Consider the following 18,516-nt stretch of genomic DNA (forward strand, 5'->3'; position numbering starts at 1 on the left):
AGGGCAAGGCAGGGCCTTATATGCGTCGCGGAAGTTAGAATAGCAATGATCCAAGATTTTGCCAGCCCTGGTTGCGCAATCGATATGCTGATACAATTTAAGGAGTCTTGTTTTCAGATTAGCCTTGTTAAAATCCCCAGCTACAATGAATGCAGCCTCCGGATAAATGGATTCCAGTTTGCAAAGAGTCAAATAAAGTTCGTTCAGAGCCATCGATGTGTCTGCTTGGGGGGGAATATATACGGCTGTGATTATAATCGAAGAGAATTCCCTTGGTAGATAATGCGGTCGACATTTGATTGTGAGGAATTCTAAATCAGGTGAACAGAAGGACTTGAGTTCATGTATGTTTTTGTGACCACACCACGTCTCGTTAGCCATAAGGCATATGCCCCCGCCCCTCTTCTTACCAGAAAGATGTTTGTTTTTTGTCGGCGCGATGCGTGGAGAAACCAGCTGGCTGCACCGACTCCGATAGCGTCTCTCCAGTGAGCCATGTTTCCGTGAAGCAAAGAACGTTACAGTCTCTGATGTCCCTCTGGAGTGCTACCCTTGCTCGGATTTCATCAACCTTGTTGTCAAGAGACTGGACATTGGCGAGCAGTATACTGGGGAGTGGTGCACGATGTGCCCGTCTCCGGAGTCTGACCAGAAGACCGCTTCGTTTCCCTCTTTTACGAAGTAGTTTTTTTGGGTCGCCGGCTGGGGTCCATTCCGTTGTCCTGGGTGAAAGGCAGAAAACAGGATCCGCTTCGCGAAAGTCATATTCTTGGGCGTACTGATGGTGAGTTGACACTGCTCTTATATTCAGTAGTTCTTCTCGACTGTATGTAATGAAACCTAAGATGACCTGGGGTACTAATGTAAGAAATAACACGTAAAAAAAACTGCATAGTTTCCTAGGAACGCGAAGCGAGGCGGCCATCTCTGTCGGCGCCGGAAGTAGAAACAGTATGATAATATATTTTCCTGGGCTATCAATATGAATCACATCGACCAAACAGTATGATAATATATTTTCCTGGGCTATCAATATGAATCACATCAACCAAACAGTATGATAATATTGTTTACTTGAGGTAACAAAATTGGACAAAAATGCAACAATGATGCAGGAATATATTTTTCAGGTATTCCTCAAAGTTATCATAGTTGCTAAGATACTGTTCATTTTTCTGCTAAGATACATTTAGTTTCTCAGCTAATAAGCCAACAGCCAGGTAACCCAGAGTTTTAATGACATCTTCTGGGATGTGCAGTATTAATGATATAACTTCATTAAACTGGCTGTCTAGCAATGTCACCAACATGGAGATCACCAGTGGGATGCAGGAACCTGCTCTAAGCATCAGAGGTGATTGATTGATTATCAACGGATTGTTTAAAAGTCTAATGAATCAATCCTTTCGGGACTGTTTGTGTGCTACTGTGGATATTTGGAACCTTCTCTGGCAGAGAGCTGGGGGATCAGAGGAGGGAACAGGGGATCAGAGGAGGGTAGGGTGGAGGGGAAGGAGAGGACAGATGAAAGGTGCCCACCTCTGCTGGACTACAGCCAGCTGCACAGATGAGAGAAGAGAGAGACCATACACTTCAAAAAAATGTTGATCTGTTCTCCCCAGCTCTGAGTCGATGAGCTCCCTCTAAATGTGGAAGGCTTTTTCTTTAAAAAAATGACCTTCATAACCTGGTTAGAGTTCATACTGCTTTCACCCCCACAGGGGGACCTTCAAAGCACCACACACACTCATCAAATGCCTCTCATGTCTGTCACTTGCACAGGCACACCAGAAGTGCATTTTTACAGAGAACATTTGGCTAATAATTCAACGCATACAGAGCAAATGGCATGAAGCATGGGTTTCCAGTCGGAGGCAGGATATCAACAGAACAGTGATGTATTAACCCATAAACACATGGCATGAAGCATGGGTTTCCAGTCGGAGGCAGGATATCAACAGAACAGTGATGTATTAACCCATAAACACATGGCATGAAGCATGGGTTTCTAGTCGGAGGCAGGATATCAACAGAACAGTGATGTATTAACCCATAAACACATGGCATGAAGCATGGGTTTCCAGTCGGAGGCAGGATATCAACAGAACAGTGATGTATTAACCCGTAAACACATGGCATGAAGCATGGGTTTCCAGTCGGAGGCAGGATATCAACAGAACAGTGATGTATTAACCCGTAAACACATGGCATGAAGCATGGGTTTCCAGTCGGAGGCAGGATATCAACAGAACAGTGATGTATTAACCCATAAACACATGGCATGAAGCATGGGTTTCCAGTCGGAGGCAGGATATCAACAGAACAGTGATGTATTAACCCGTAAACACAAATTGGCTGTGTTGGCAGGGGAGGGACAATTATCTGGCTATGCCAGGGACTGATATTTAGACCGGTATTATAGTACATTCACAAACCATTGGTGATACTGGGAGAAAAAAAACTATCATTACAGATCATAGCACAGGAAACAAATATGTTCACAAAACAGAAGGATACGGAGGCTATTCTTCAGGTTGAGAAGCCAGTTGCTCTCAATATGATGACTGTGTTGCATCACTCTGACAGAGGGGTGAATTGTGTGTGTGCATGTGTTTTTACCTGACCCTTTGTCTCTGTCTCTGTGGATGTTTCCTCTAATGAGGAGTGGGAGTTTAATCAGCGCCATGGCGTCACTGTGACATTGAGGAATAGACAGGCGCCCGCCCTCCTCTCAGCCTCAGAACAAGAGGGCAAAGCGGGAGCCAGGTGGACTATACCATCACAACACTTCCCCTTCCAGACCTCCACCCCAGGGCTTAAGACCCACACCACCAGACTCCCTCAACAGACCCCAGACTTCCAGGCTGGCTGAGGCACTGTGGACATCTGCCACCTTCTCTCCTCACTGTAGGCCCTCCCTCCTCCCACCTGTCCACAGGGAGCCCTTGCCCCTCCTTTCCTCTGTTGTGTTCTCTCACTAACCCAGCGCTGACAGCACTACCTCTTTACAGGGGCAATCAGCAGTTGCTAAATCCAATTTTGGACTTAAATTAATGATATGTACCTATTGATTCTTGAAGAATATAACTTATAAATGACTTTTGAGCTTAGGTCATACCCCATCACAACCAAGAATATAAACATGTTTTACTCCAATGTTTGTCAACAAAGGAAATGCAAACAAACGCCATATCCGCTCAAAACATGTTTAAACTACAATTTTGATATCATAGATGGTCAGTCCTTGCATCCATAGTGCTGTCTATGAATTTGAGGGGAGGCCACATGGGTGCCTTCGGATGGCCAGCAGTCGTGTTCGGTGCCAGGCCAGAGACTGGCTTTTTGAGTGGGTTATCATGGCACGACACGAGGCCTCTACCACCAACCATGCAAACCACACCCATATGATCCAGGAACAGAGATCACAGTGAAAGTAGAGTGGTTTTCCTTACCTTAACCTTGCCGTATTGGTTGCCGATCAGTCCAATGCTCCACTATGGCTGCTTTAGTGAGCATAGCCATAGCAGAGATGAAATGAATGTCAGAGAGTCACTGGGCTGGACAGAGGGAGGGAGCCAGGGAGGAAATGGATGCTGGCTCATTGGGGTTTTATCATGTGTGGTGAGCACAGGGAAATGGATCATAAAGAGTGAAAAGCTTTGGAAGCTGGAACAATGGAAATAGTTCTGCCAGCTATGGGACTGGAGTCATCCACACTCTCCAATGAGCAGGGAGATGATAACACTGGCAGGGCTCAGAGTCAGAACATCATTAAACCATATTGATAGAAACACATCAAGTAGGCCTATATATGGCTGCATACAGAGTGGGTGTGGCATAAATACAGAGTGGACTGCATGGACTGCCTCTCCACAGTTCTAGAGCTGATGTGTTTTCTCCCTTCATGTAAGTGACATTGCCCTTGGACAAAGACTAGTGGAATGTGTTGAGAGAAAGGAAAAACACAGGGTAGCCATGGCAACAGGATTGTACTGAGAGAAAGAAGAGGTTGAGAGATACTGAGAGAAGGAAGTAGAGGAGGGAGACAATCAGATGACTAGTGAGAGGAAGGGAGAGAGAGAAGGGCTCAGGACAAGGACACGTTTGAAAGATGGCAAGAGCGAGAAGAAGGAGAGGAGAGAGAGGAAAAGGGAGAGAGTTAGAGAGAAAGACAGAAGGAGTGAGTGCGGTTGCTTGACTGTTGAGAGAGCAGCTCCAATAAAAGCTTCACACTTCAGATTAAAGAGGTGTGAGCCAGCTGGCCAGCCCAGCCAGGGAGGGGGGGGGGGGAGAACTCCGTTCCATGCTGCCACACCCCTGTCTGCACATTAGAGGTTGACACAGGAAAAGGTATGAAGTTAGAGTCAAGTTCGGGACAGGACAGGATCGACAGTCCACAGGAATGGGCAGTACAGGAATAGTTAGAGACAGATTGTTTGGGGGGAGGTGGATTAGAAATATGTGATCGACCGGCTCGATTCGGTCTTGATGTAGCAGAATTTTAAATGGTGTTTTTTTACATTGGATACAAGTAGAGACTCCGTGCTAGAAAATGGTGTTTCATACACTACAGTTGAGGAACAAGGGAAAGTCATTCTGGTTTGAAAGTTGATTAACTTGTAACCTCACTTTTGATAAAAATGACCATTGAATGTTTTGGTACACCTACTGGAGGGCTCTCTGCCTACACCCATTCAGTATCGTTCACACCCTCTTAAGCTTAAGCCCCACCCATCTCTTTAAGGATTCACATATGAGGCTATGTACTAAACAACCAAAGATTTCAAAACTAAAGGCTGGTTTATACTACAGGTGTGTTTGTAAATTGAATCTGGAGTGCCAGAGTGTGCTCTGGGCATTCATAAACTCAGAGCGTTGCCCGATTGTTCGTACGTAAATTCAGAGCGTTTCTCTCTATGAGCATTCAGAGTGCACACTGAACGCTCTGGCCGAGGACTAGGGTTGATCCGATCGTTCTGACCAAACAATAGCAGTCAAGCATGCAAGCTAACTGGTTAATGTTGGCTAGCTTGCTAGCTACTTCCAGACACAAATGAGAGAACAGTTTACTGGTCCTAGCAGAGCTGGTTAGGCTGTGTTTATGTTATCCAGAGCGTTGATGACAGCAAATGTGCTGCTGGCAACAATTGAATTACGCTTTTTTGCCAACGTTTACTGACACTGGCAATATTCAATGGGTGTTGAGCGTTCATAAATTAATCAGTTATTCTGCGCTCTGGCACACTCAGAAGAGAGAGCTCTGAAATCGGAGTAGAGAGCGAATTTACCAACCATGTCTATCGACATTTGTCGCAGTGACATCATGAACATTCTATTGAAATGGTTACTTGCATAGTGGAGTCTTTTGTTCAGACATGTAGCTAGCTAGCTAAACAATGAACCATAATCCCAACTCATAACGTTACTACCCTGCATGAATCTGTAGGTTGCTAACATACCAGGTTCAATGTTAGCAAGCTAACATTAGGCTATAACTAGCAATGCAAATGTCTCTGAGATACAAATAATATTACTACACAGGTCATACAAGTGACGTTAGCTTACGAGCCAGCCAGCTAAAGTTAGCTAGCTAGCTAACAGTACACTTTAACTTTAACAAAATTTGAAATGTGTGATATCTGAAAATGTAGCTAAGTAGACTATCTCACCCGTATACATGGATGGACACTTCTCCCTCTGTGTCATGGATGCTATGGTTGCCTTAGTTTGAAGATGTAATCCGGAGACAGGTGTTTTATACAACAGCCTTCTGTGTGTTCTCTTTTCGACTCCATCTGCATATTTGCAATCAAACGCCTGAATTTTCTCCATTTCCTTGGCTATCATACTCCAATTCTACCGGGCATTCCACTGATTTCAAAACTCGGTCCTCCAGAAAGTGGAGAGCAACACCTTTGCAGTTCTACTATGTGATATCTTTTAAAAAGCAGTGTTAGAAAGGGTTACCAACACATACTGACCAGCTCATGTTATAGACAGAAGTGTGGCTAAACCAATTAGGCCCGTAATTTAACAATTGTATTTGCTTTTACAGATGGCATACACGTTTGTTATTAAGGCACATGAAAGTTCACATGTTCCAGAAGGCATTTCTGACAAAGAAATGCATGTAAAACATTGCAACATTACAACCAAATACGTTTGATGCCTTTTCGAAATCATTTGCTCGTTCAACATATTAAAGATTAAATGGCTAAGATAGGCTACACAACTTTTTATTCACCTGTCGTCATATTTAGCTACCTTAGAAGTGTTTACTTTGCAGGCTGACTAGCATGATTGAGTTACAATACTCCATACATTGGATCCCCAAATCAACTGGAAGTAACCACAAAACAAGTTTTGTATAATCATAATCCAAAAGTAATCCAAAGTATCTTTTGTTTTCCTAAAATGAATATTTACGATTTACAAATTATTAATTTGATTCACATGATTCGATTCAATGCGATTGAACAGATTCAAATAATACAATGATGAAGTGAATCATTAGTGAATCATCAAAAATATTTGTTTTAATGAATCACATGAATCGTTCAAAAAAGTTAATCATCGTTGTATGGCATTATTCGCGAGTGTCGGTGGAACGTTTTTTGGACATTGATGACATGACAAAAACATTTATAGCTTAACAGTTAACTAGAGGGTACAAGATATGTTTTTAATTGTCTACCTACCTAGTTAGTCTCTTCTCTATCATACTGTATTTTATAGGCTAGGCCTACCTGATGCTGCATTGTCCGACTGCCTCACTCTCCTTGACAAACGGCCCACACTTCTCGCACACAAGCAGGTGATGCGTGCAAACACAGACGAGCTAAAGTGTCGTTCCGAGCCTGGCTGATTTTTATTTGATTGTTAAAATATTTTAAAACTGTGCCTGAATAAATACATTTCCATAACTTTTTCAAAACTTTTCAGATTTGAACATTTTCCACAACTTTTCCTGGCCTGGAAAACACAATTTTAAAATTCCACAACTTTTCCACGATTTTCAAGACCGTACAAACCCTGTCCATTCGAGTACAGAAAAAAAAATCATGCAAGTACTCAAAACAGTCAAAAAAGGTCAAATGACCATCCCAGTGAGCAGCTATGGAAGGAAGTTATTTCTGATTTCTGCCGTGTAAAAATGAACATGGGAGGGGACAGAAGTGATTTTTATTGGGACCGGACCACTGGAAAGGACAGGAAAGTTCCGGAAGTTATATAGGGATCAGGACAGTAGGGGAAAAAAGATAGGACATGAATTAATTTTCACTCCCGTGTCAACCTCTACTGCACATATAGGCTATATGGAGAAACACTCACACATTCACACAACCATACAAGTCTAAACAGGGGTCCTCAACAGGACACACCTTTCAGGGACTCACCTACCCTTCATTCCCTATTCTCCCTCTCACATTCATTCTCTCCTCTAATTCTCCCCGCCCGTCTCTCTGAGGCAGCCAATCATCTCTCTTTCTGTGGCGGTACCTCGTTCTCTCTCTCCATTAGGGAGAGAAAGAGATTCTCCACCTGGGGACAGTGAACTCCGACCGATTTCACAAATTGCTTTTGGGGAGTTTACTTTTGGGTCATAGACACACACACACACACACAGGCATGCATGCAGGGACGAACACAAACTCACGCAGGACGCACACACACATACACACACTCTCACACACACTCTAAATTACTTGACTGAGAATGGCAAAAGCACAGAGAATAGTATTTCTAAGGACACAACCCCTGTGGCCTGTCATCTCCTGGCTCAGGTTCTAGCAGCAGAAAGAGATAATATCACAATCAATAGCAGCTGGGTATTTCAGAGGCCTTGTCCCAAGGTATGGATAGCATTGGTTTGATTAAAATATAAAGGACTTCCTGGAAAGGTCAGAGTCAGTGGTGTCCCTCCTGTTTTAGAGAGGGAACAGAGCACGGCAGGGGAATGGATACAACACATGAGAGGAGGCATTAGGAGTGCAGCTCAGATATCCTACTGTACACCTTCCCTCACCCCGTCTTGTCCTCTTAATAAGGCCACTCTGAGGTCATGTACTGACACAGCTATGGACCCTTGACCCCATTACCCTCCAGCTCACACTGCAATCCTGCTATCGGCAGTTTAACATTGTGGATAGAACCAATACCCAATCCAAAACCATTCCCACCATCTTCGTCATTCATCATCGTCATTGTTGGCATCACCGTAATTTAACAATGCTGCTATAAATGAATCATGGCACAGTAAAAGTGACATATCAACTAAACACATTTCTCATGTTCTTCCTGACCGTATATTCATCATGGTCTGAATACAGTATTACAATTTGAAATGTCTGCTTACCTCCTTGGTGCTGGGTAATAATAGTAGTAATATTAAAGACAGATAGTGTGTTGTGTGAATCTACATTTTCTCCTGCACTCCTCTCAGTAAGAGATTTATAGAAGCCAGTCAACAAGCAGAGACCAATGTGCTCTGTTCCATATCCTGTCAGAGCCTTGTGGCCAATTATCTGCTACAACATTGAGGTTATGGATTTTCACAGATGGATAAGGATGAATGGGTGTTTTGACTGGTTTCACTTGTTAAAATCCGGTGGCTGAATATATTGGTGTCCGTCAGTGTTTGACAGTTTGTGTATTTGTTGATATAAATGTGTTTGGGAGGCCTTCACTACAGTATATAGTGGTAACAGCACACAATACTCTGCTTACTAATGTGCATGACAGTGGGTATGCGTGTGTGTGTGTGTCTGCGTGTCTGTCAGTCTAGTTGTAGTCCATTCCCTCAGCGCTTCAGTGTACAGATAGAGCAGTAGAGACACTCACTTTTCTCTCCTTGTCTCCGTACTCCAGGCCAAGGGTGTCCATGGCACGGACAATGGCAGCCAGAGACTGGATTGTGTTGCTGTAGACCACAGGCTTGTACTGCTTCACATCATCTCCAGAGAAGCCATCCTCGTGGATAATCCTGCAAACATGAATGTGATTCATACAGGTCAGGTGGGCATTTACCTAAACAGGGACGTCATGTCCACGGCACACATACTGGTGGCAGTCACGCAGAGGCACACATACTGGTGGCAGTCACGCAGAGGCACACATACTGGTGGCAGTCACGCAGAGGCACACATACTGGTGGCAGTCACGCAGAGGCACACATACTGGTGGCAGTCACGCAGAGGCACACATACTGGTGGCAGTCACGCAGAGGCACACATACTTTATCACACACACACAGTCACGCGCACACAGAAACACAGAGGCTTGGGAAGCCCTGAGCTCCTCTCTCTTCCTCAGCCTGGCTCCATCTTAATTCTATTTTCCTTTCATTTGCTCCGTTGCCGCTGTAGATGGCCGTTGAAGAAAGGGGGAGAGGGGGAGATCTGAGAGTTTCTCCCCCACCCAGCAGCCAGAGCTAGTCCAGGACCAGATGTGGAGAGTGCGCCCCATTAGGTAGATACACATGGAGACACATTGACCCCAGGTCTGAGATCTCCTCTTCACGACACAAACACCACAGCAGAGAGTGGCTCAGACTATTTAGCCCCTACAGGCATCATTAACACCTCACCTCACCGCCCAGCCCCTCACCCTCACTGGTCATGATATCCAGTCCCCAGTCCTTTTAATGGACCAGATGGAGCATAAGCTCCTACCAACAAAGAGTACAGGCTGAGCTTTGTGTTTGTGAAAGTGAGTGTGTGTGTGCCCTTTGAAGTAGGCCAAGCATATAAAAAGAAAGGCAGAGAGATGTCAGTGCCCTAAGCCCTGACTTACTGCGCAAGAGAGAGGCAGAGTGTCCCAGCCCAAGAAGCCTGCGGCTGTAACACACAGATACAGTTTGTGATCCTCCAACAGCAATATGCCTCCTCTTCCATAGCATGCCTTTCATAAGACTCTGTCTGTCTCGACTCATATCACTACTCTCTCAATACACTGACAAGCCTGAACCTGCCCTGTGTGTGTGTGTGTGTGTGTGTGTGTGTGTGTGTGTGTGTGTGTGTGTGTGTGTGTTATCAGCAGTGGTGTAAAGTACATAAGTAAAAATACTTTAAAGGTACTGCCTAAGTAGTATTTTGTATTTTACTATACTATTTATACTTTGACTATTTTTACTTCACTACATTCCTTAAGAAAATATTATACTTTTTACTTCATACATTTTCCTTGACATTCAAAAGTACTCGATACATTTTGAATGCTTAGAAAGACAGGAAAATGGTCAAATTCACACACTTATCAACCGAACATCTCTGGTCATCCCTACTGCCTCTGATCTGGAGGACTCTCTAAACACACATGTTTGTAAATGATGTCTGAATGTTGGAGTGTGACCCTGGCTCTCAGTGAATCAAGAAAAGGAAATGGAGCCGTCTGTTTTTTTTCTGACTTTTACTTCAGTCATTTTCTATTAAGGTATCTTTACCTTTACCCAAGTATGACAGTTGGGTACTTTTTCCACCACTGATTATCAGGAGCCCAATGTCCTAACATTTCACCCGAATGTCCTGAAAAGGTAGGAAAAGGTCCTGAATTTGTTAAAATGCTATTTTAAGCTTAATAGTTAGGGTTAGGTTCTGGGGTTAAGGTTAGGGTTAGGTTTTGGGGTTAAGGTTAGGGTTAGGTTTAAGGTTCGGGTTTTGGGGGTTAAGGTTATATTTGGGGGTAGGGGTGTTGTTAGGGTTAGGGAAAATATCATTTTTAATTATCAATATTTTATACCCCAAAAAGTCCTGATATTTCACAAAAACAAAGCTGTGTGTGTGTGTGGCAGGCTGACGTTTATTGTCATGAGTCTTGTCCTGGAGGCAGAACTAAGAGTTTTCCACTTAAACAGCTGCAAAGTCTAAATTGGCTATATTGTAAACATTCATGAAAACCAAAATTCACTTTTTGGTCTTTTATTTAAGGTTAGGGTTAGGCATTAGGGTTAGCAGTGTGGTTAAGGTAAGGTTTGATGATTTTATGACTTTGTGGCTGTGACGGCTAGTGACCACTGCGGAGCTGCCTCCAGAACAAGATTTATGATGAAATAGCTCATTTACATGTGTGTGTGTGACAGTGACTTACCTACAGCTCAGCAGTAATGCTGCTGTGACACAGACATGTGCGTGTCAACGACAAGGGAATATTGCCTCTATCTCCCCTTTGCTCTCCCTGTCTTCTCTCTCTCTCCCTCCCTCTTTCAACCATAATCTTCCTATGACGAATGCTTTATCTGTGGGTGTAATAAACAGCACGGGGGACACACTGGTTCTGCACTTCTGATACCTGGGCTGGTGGGCGGAGGGTTCCAGAGGAGAGGGGGGAAGGTTCCTACTCTCCCCAGCACAGAGCATATGTGGAAGGGTTGAGGAATGTACAGAAGGGAGGGGAGCTTTGCATTATATAGCCTACTGTAAACTGTGTGTAGTTGTGTGAGTCACCTTACTTTGAGGAGTCCCATAATCCTGTGGTCAACGACTCTGGTATCGATTGTCAGAGCTTAGCTCCTCTCTAAGGGAAATGAAAGCTCTCTCAGACACTGTTTTCCTTCCTCTTTAACAGACTTGTTTTAACAGCTGGCATTGTGACTGGCAGACCAGGTGTGCCTTGGCAGAGATAGGCATGTGCCAGCCAGGACCCATGAGTTAGACCCGAGGAATGGAATGGTTAGAATCCAAAGGAATGGTGAAAAGACACCCATGGATCCCCTACACCAATCTCACCCTAACAAAAAATATGATACAGTATCAGTTCTCTATGTCTGGCAAGTAGTATGGTGCTGTGGCTTGGAGTATTGTCATGATGGTGATGTCCCCCCCACCCCTGATCAGATAAATGAGTCCATGCCGTCCCTAGGAGGGGTGCATCACTTGAGTGGGTTGAGTCACTGATGTGGTCTTCCTGTCAACCCCCTTGGGTTGTGCCGTGGTGGAGATTTTTGTGGGCTATATTCGGCCTGGTCTCTGGATAGTAAGTTGGTGGTTGAAGATATCCCTCTAGTGGTGTGGGGGCCGTGCTTTGACAAAGTGGGTGGGGTTATACCCTGTCCGGGGGTGTCATCGGATGGGGCCACAGTGTCTCCTGACCCCTCCTGTCTCAGCCTCCAGTATTTATGCTGCAGTAGTTTGTGTCGGGGGATAGGGTCAGTCTGTTATATCTGGAGTATTTCTCCTGTCTTATCCGGTGTCCTGTGTGAATTTAAGTATGCTCTCTCTAATTATCTCTTTCTTTCTCTCTCTCGGAGGACCTGAGCCCTAGGACCATGCCTCAAGACTACCTGGCATGATGACTCCTTGCTGTCCCCAGTCCACCTGGCCGTGCTGCTGCTCCAGTTTCAACTGTTCTGCCTGCGGTTATGGAACCCTGACCTGTTCACCGGACGTGCTGCCTGTCCCAGACATGCTGTTTTCAACTCTCTTGAGACAGCAGGAGCTGTAGAGATACTCTCAATGATCAGCTATGAAAAGCCTACTGACATTTACTCCTGAGGTGCTGACCTGTTGCACCCTCGACAACTACTGTGATTATTATTATTTGACCATGCTGGTCATTTATGAAAATTTGAATATCTTGGCCATGTTCTGTTATAATCTCCACCCGGCACAGCCAGAAGAGGACTGGCCACCCCTCGTAGCCTGGTTCCTCTCTAGGTTTCTTCCTAGGTTTTGGCCTTTCTAGGGAGTTTTTCCTAGTCACCGTGCTTCTACACCTGCATTGCTTGCTGTTTGGGGTTTTAGGCTGGGTTTCTGTACAGCACTTTGAGATATCAGCTGATGTAAGAAGGGCTATATAAATACATTTGATTTGATTGAAGTTGTTAGGTTTATGTCCTATCCTACATCCTGATTTTACCAGATTCTGACCACTAGCTGGTGCTGTTCCTGCTAGTAGGTGATTTCTTTTAAAGGCATAGTTCACCCAAATGATAAAATGACGTATATGTTTCCCTGTAGGCAGTGTATGGACAAGGGATAAAATAAACCCATGCTTAGTTTTGTTTAGCTGGCCACTGTTTCAAATGCTAACTTTTTCGCATTAGTGGCACAAATCCAATGCAAGTCAGCGGTACCTATATTAGCATTTCCACGCTTCATACCCAAATCATCTATAAGTAACATCATTGAGTTACACAATAAATGTTTTGATACTTTAGGATGATTTGGACATGAATTGTTAAAATACTAATATACATACTAAAAGCTAAAAGTTTAGCATTTGAAACAGTGGACAGCAAAACCAAAGCATGGAATTCTATCTTGTCCATAGACTGCTTACATGGTAGGGAAGGGCCTCATCCACCTGAGCCATGGTCTGTTCACCCCGCTACCATCTAAAAGAAGGAGACAGTAGAAAGCTGAGACCGAGAGACTGGTAAACAGCTTCTATCTCCAGGCCATCAGACTGTTAAACAGTCACCGCTAGCTGGCCTCCGCCACGTACCCTTCCCTGAAACTTACTAGCCGGCTACCACCCGGTACTCTACCCTGCACCTTAAGAGACGTCTTTGGCCTATGTACATAGAGTAGTTGAACAATGGTCACCTTGATCATTTTTACATACTCCTTTACCCACTTTATATGTATATAGTGTATTCTAGTCATGGCACATCCTATAGAACTACTGCTGTACACATATTTTATTCATATACTGTCCATATTAACATTACACACCATTATATAGAGTTCCTTCAGAACGTATTAACATCACTTGACTTTCCACATTTTGTTGTTTTACAGCCTGAATTTAAAATGGATTCAATTTGGATGTTGTGTCACATACCCCATAATGTCCAAGTGGAATTATGTTTGACTTTATTATTTTATTATTTATATATATTTTTTTACAAATGAATTATAAATGAAAAGCTGAAATGTCTTGAGTCAATATGTTTTAAACCCCTTTGTTATGGCAAGCCTAAACAAGTTCAGGAGTAAACATTTGCTTAACATGTCACATTTTTGAATGACTACTTCATCTCTGTACCCCACAGATACAATTATCTATAAGGTCCCTCAGTCAAGCAGTGCATTTCAAAAACAGTTATCTATAAGGTCCCTCAGTCAAGCAGTGCATTTCAAAAACAGTTATCTATAAGGTCCCTCAGTCAAGCAGTGAATTTCAAAAACAGTTATCTATAAGGTCCCTCAGTCAAGCAGTGAATTTCAAAAACAGATTCAACCACAAAAACCAGGGAGGTTTTCCAATGCCTCACAAAGAAGGGTACTTATTGGTAAATAAAAAATCAGAAGTTGAATATCCTTTTGAGCATGGTGAAGTAATTCATTACACTCGGGATGGTGTATCAATATACCCAGTCACTACTAAGATACACGTGTCCTTACTAACTCAGTTGCCAGAGAGGAAGGAAAAAGCTCAAGGAGTTCACCACGAGGCCAATGGTGACTTTAAAACAGTTAGAGTTGATAGCTGTGCCCGGAGAACACTGCGGATGGATCAACAACATTGTAGTTACTCCACAATACTAACCTAAATGACAGAGTGAAAAAAAGGAATCATGTACCGAATGGAAATATTCCAAAACATGCATCCTGTTTGCAAGAAGGCAGTAAATGAATACAAGAAAAAATGTGAAAAAGTAATTCACTTTATGTCCTGAATACAATACGTTATGTTTGGGGCAAATCCAACACGTCACTGAGTACCACTCTTCATATTGTCAAGCATCTGAGGCAGGATTCTGTCGAGGCACAGATCTGGGGAAGGGTACCAAAACATTTCTGAAAATGGCCTGCATACTCACCAGTCATGTCACCCATTGAGCATGTTTGGGATGCTCTGCATCGACATGTACAACAGTGTGTTCCAGTTCCCGCCAATATCCCATCAACTTGGCACAACCATTGAAGAGGAGAGGAACAACATTCAACAGGCCACAGTCAACAGCCTGATCAACTTTATGTGAAGGAGATGTGTCACATATCTGTATTCCCAGTTATGTGAAATCCCGGCAGGGATTAGCCTAGTAGTTAGAACATTGGATTAGTAACCGAAAGGTTGCAAGTTCAAATCCCCGAGCTGACAAGGTACAAAATCTGTCGTTCTGCCCCTGAACAGGCAGTTAACCCACTGTTCCTAGGCTGTCATTGAAAATAAGAATTTGTTCTTAACTGACTTGCCTAGTAAAAAAATAGATTAGAGCCTAATTTATTTATTTAATTTGACTGATTGACTGATTTCCTTATATGAACTGTAAAACTGTAAAATGAACTCAGGAAATCTTGGAAATTGTTGCATGTTGCATTTATATTTTTATTAAGTGTGTGTGTATATATATATATATATTTTATTTTTCCTAATTCCATTATTTTACATTTAGATGTGTGTGTATTGTTGTGAATTGTTTTTAGATACTACTGCACTGTTGGAGCTAGGAACACAAGCATTTAGAATATGCTAAATATGTATATGTGACCAATAAAATTTGATTTGATATACTGTATATACACTGAACAAAATTTTAAATGCAACCAGTCAGTATCCATTTGCCTCATGTAGCACGACACATCTCCTTCGCATGCAGGCAAAGGAAGAACTGGGACATTTGCAGCTTCCAGGAATTGTGTACAGATCCTTGCGACATGGGGCAGTGCATGATCATGCTGAAACATGAGATGATGGCGGCAGATGAATGGCACGACAATGGGCCTCAGGACAATATTTCGAGCCGCAGCTCCATACTGAACTGATACTATATACTCATTGTTGTGTTGGGATTGGAGTGGGACCTGGGGTGTCTGTGGGTGTCTTTTGACCAATTCTTTGGATTCCTCATGTCTAACTCATTGTTTGGTCCAAATCAGATGTTGGGTACCATAGTTATTGAATATTATATGAATCCTATAAATCAAAATGGCCAATTTGGGTGCAATCAATTCTCCGGGACCAACACCACACTAGACATTAGATTTACTAAACAAACACTGGGTGTTTGGGTGCAATCAATTCTCCTAAATTCTCAGAGATAAAATTATATTTCAACAAAATAATGATGCAGGAATGCAAATCCAGAAACAACAAACAATTTTGGAACAATCTGAGATGGAGGGTGTTGAAATCCTTTTTCTTGTGCTTTTTGAGGTGGAACGACCCACCTGGCAAAGACCTGCCAACATGCCCTGCACTGCTCTGTACTAGAGGTCGACCGATTAATCGGAATGGCCGATTAATTAGGGCTGATTTCAAGTTTTCATAGCAATTGGAAATCTGTATTTTCAGGTTCCGATTTTGCCGATTTTTTTATTTAGTTTTTTTATTTTATATACCTTTATATAACTAAGCAAGTCAGTTAAGAACACATTCTTATTTTCAATGACAGCCTAGGAACAGTGGGTTAACTACCTTGTTTAGGGGCAGAACGACAGATTTTCACCTTGTCAGCTCAGGGGATCCAATCTTGCAACCTTAACAGTTAACTTGTCCAACGCTGGGGTGTCTGTGGGTGTCTTTTGACCAGTTCTTTGGATTCCTCATGTCTAACTCATTGTTTGGTTCAAATCAGATGTTGGGTACCATAGTTATTGAATATTATATGAATCCTATAAATCAAAATGGCCAATTTGGGTGCAATCAATTCTCCGGGACCAACACCACACTAGACATTAGATTTACTAAACAAACACTGCTGCTCAATGTCTTAACCACAGACCCAACAGAAAGCAGAACATCCGTCTCCACATCTCTCCACACTGACCACTGCCCCATTGGGATGACCCATAGTGACCACAGCTCTACTCTGACCCGACACAACCACAGATCTCTTTATCGCCATTAAAACAACACTCTACATCTGTAACCTTGCAAAAGTTGATTAAATATGTCGAGCCAATATCACCCAGCACCGCTGACAGCAGTTCCTCTGTTTTCCTCTGTGCTGAAACTCCAGTGAGCGCACCATCTCAGGTGACTGATTAATAATCCAGGGGTTAAAAACAACACGTCTATATGCAATCTCTAAATCACAATAAAGCTAAGGGCATGTCCCTGGGGTTTCTGATGTCCCTGGGGTTTCTGATGTCCCTGAGGTTTCTGATGTCCCTGGGGTTTCTGATGTCCCAGGGGTGTCTGATGTCCCAGGGGTTTCTGATGTCCCAGGGGTTTCTGATGTCCCAGGGGTTTCTGATGTCCCAGGGGTTTCTGATGTCCCAGGGGTTTCTGATGTCCCAGGGGTTTCTGATGTCCCTGGGGTTTCTGATGTCCCTGGGGTTTCTGATATCCCTGGGGTCGAATGATTCATTGTTCTGTTTCTGATAGGAGACACTGAAAGTACAGCAAGTCCTTATACCAGGCCACCTGTCAGAAAGAGCAGGTCCAGGCCCACACCACTGGTCAGCTAGCTACAACACACAGTACAGTCTGCAGAGTGCATGTCAGGAGCTGATACAAGAGTGATTACAAGTCACTCTACAAGGGTGATTAAAGTCTTGTCTTTCCCCCTGTGTCCCATTGCAGAGCAGTGGAGGGAGAGAGCTCTGAAATGAGACTGCGGGATTTACCATACCACACTGTGCAGTGTAACCTGCTGTCTGCTACAGAATATGGTAAAACCAGCCTTCCCAGTAAGAAGGGTCAAAAGGCTTCTGCTTTACCCTTAAGTGTAAGGACATGAAAAATACTGTTTTTTGTTTTTTTATCATTATGTGTTACATTTTCCAAGTCATCTTCCCTTGGTTTCCATTCCTCTCTGCAAAGCCTCATCAGGCAGTGTGTGTGGGTGGAACACCACAGGAGAGCTCAGATCATTATTACTGCCTTCCCTTCCCACCAGGTTTATAAAGGGAGCCTCATTAAGTAACAGAGAGAGGGGGGGGGGGGGTGGGGGGAAGAAAATAGGTACAGAGTAACAGAGCAGCACAATTGGAGGATCATTTTAATGTTCGAAGGGTCTGTGCTTTTCACGCTTGAGGACTTTTCTCATTTGGGTCTCTCCAGGACGTCTGTCAGCTGGGAGGAGAGGAGGGAGGGGAGGGCGACAGGTAGCCGCTGGGGAGGGCAGAACAGAGAGCACATTAGGCCCTCCTTGGTGTCAGACACGTGGAGATCTGTGAACTGGAACCTCTACCAGCACTGCCTCTCACACAGAGGGAGGGGCTTCTAAGAAGTGATGGAGTGGTAATTTTGCATTCTAGCCATGTACTGTACTGACTGACTAAATGCAACATACTTGTTTTCCCCACAGAAAAAAACTGTTTACATAATGCTTTTGGTCTTATAATAAATTGAGTGCCTTTATTAGGTTATTATTATTATTATTTAGGTTTATTACAGCTATTTCACTGTTGAGAGAAGTACGAGGGGATGAACGGGATTTTTAAGCCAGTAATTTTGAGTTTGCAAATCGTCATGCCACACAAATGATCCTTTGTGCCCCCGGCACGCTCCAGTGCTGTTGCTGTCATCGGCCCCGGGACACAGCTACTTTGATTCCCTACCAGCGTTGGGGGCACTATTTATAACCTCTGCAATCAGAGGAGCGCTGCCTCCCAAGCATCAGATGCT

The 18,516-nt window shown here is 43.5% G+C and overlaps 1 protein-coding gene across 2 annotated transcripts in view; it reads right to left on the minus strand.

Annotated features, from left to right (window-relative positions):
• LOC109867380 (guanine nucleotide-binding protein G(o) subunit alpha) overlaps positions 1–18,516 on the minus strand; it is a 125,836-nt gene that overhangs the window by 80,626 nt on the left and 26,694 nt on the right. For both annotated transcript variants that reach the window (XM_020456521.2, XM_020456522.2), the window contains exon 3: positions 8,842–8,983. In XM_020456521.2, coding sequence (XP_020312110.1) covers positions 8,842–8,983 — 142 coding nt within the window. The remainder of the gene's footprint in view (positions 1–8,841; positions 8,984–18,516) is intronic.

This window comes from Oncorhynchus kisutch, linkage group LG22 (genome assembly GCF_002021735.2).
Source record: "Oncorhynchus kisutch isolate 150728-3 linkage group LG22, Okis_V2, whole genome shotgun sequence".
NCBI classification, from domain to species: Eukaryota; Metazoa; Chordata; class Actinopteri; order Salmoniformes; family Salmonidae; genus Oncorhynchus; species Oncorhynchus kisutch.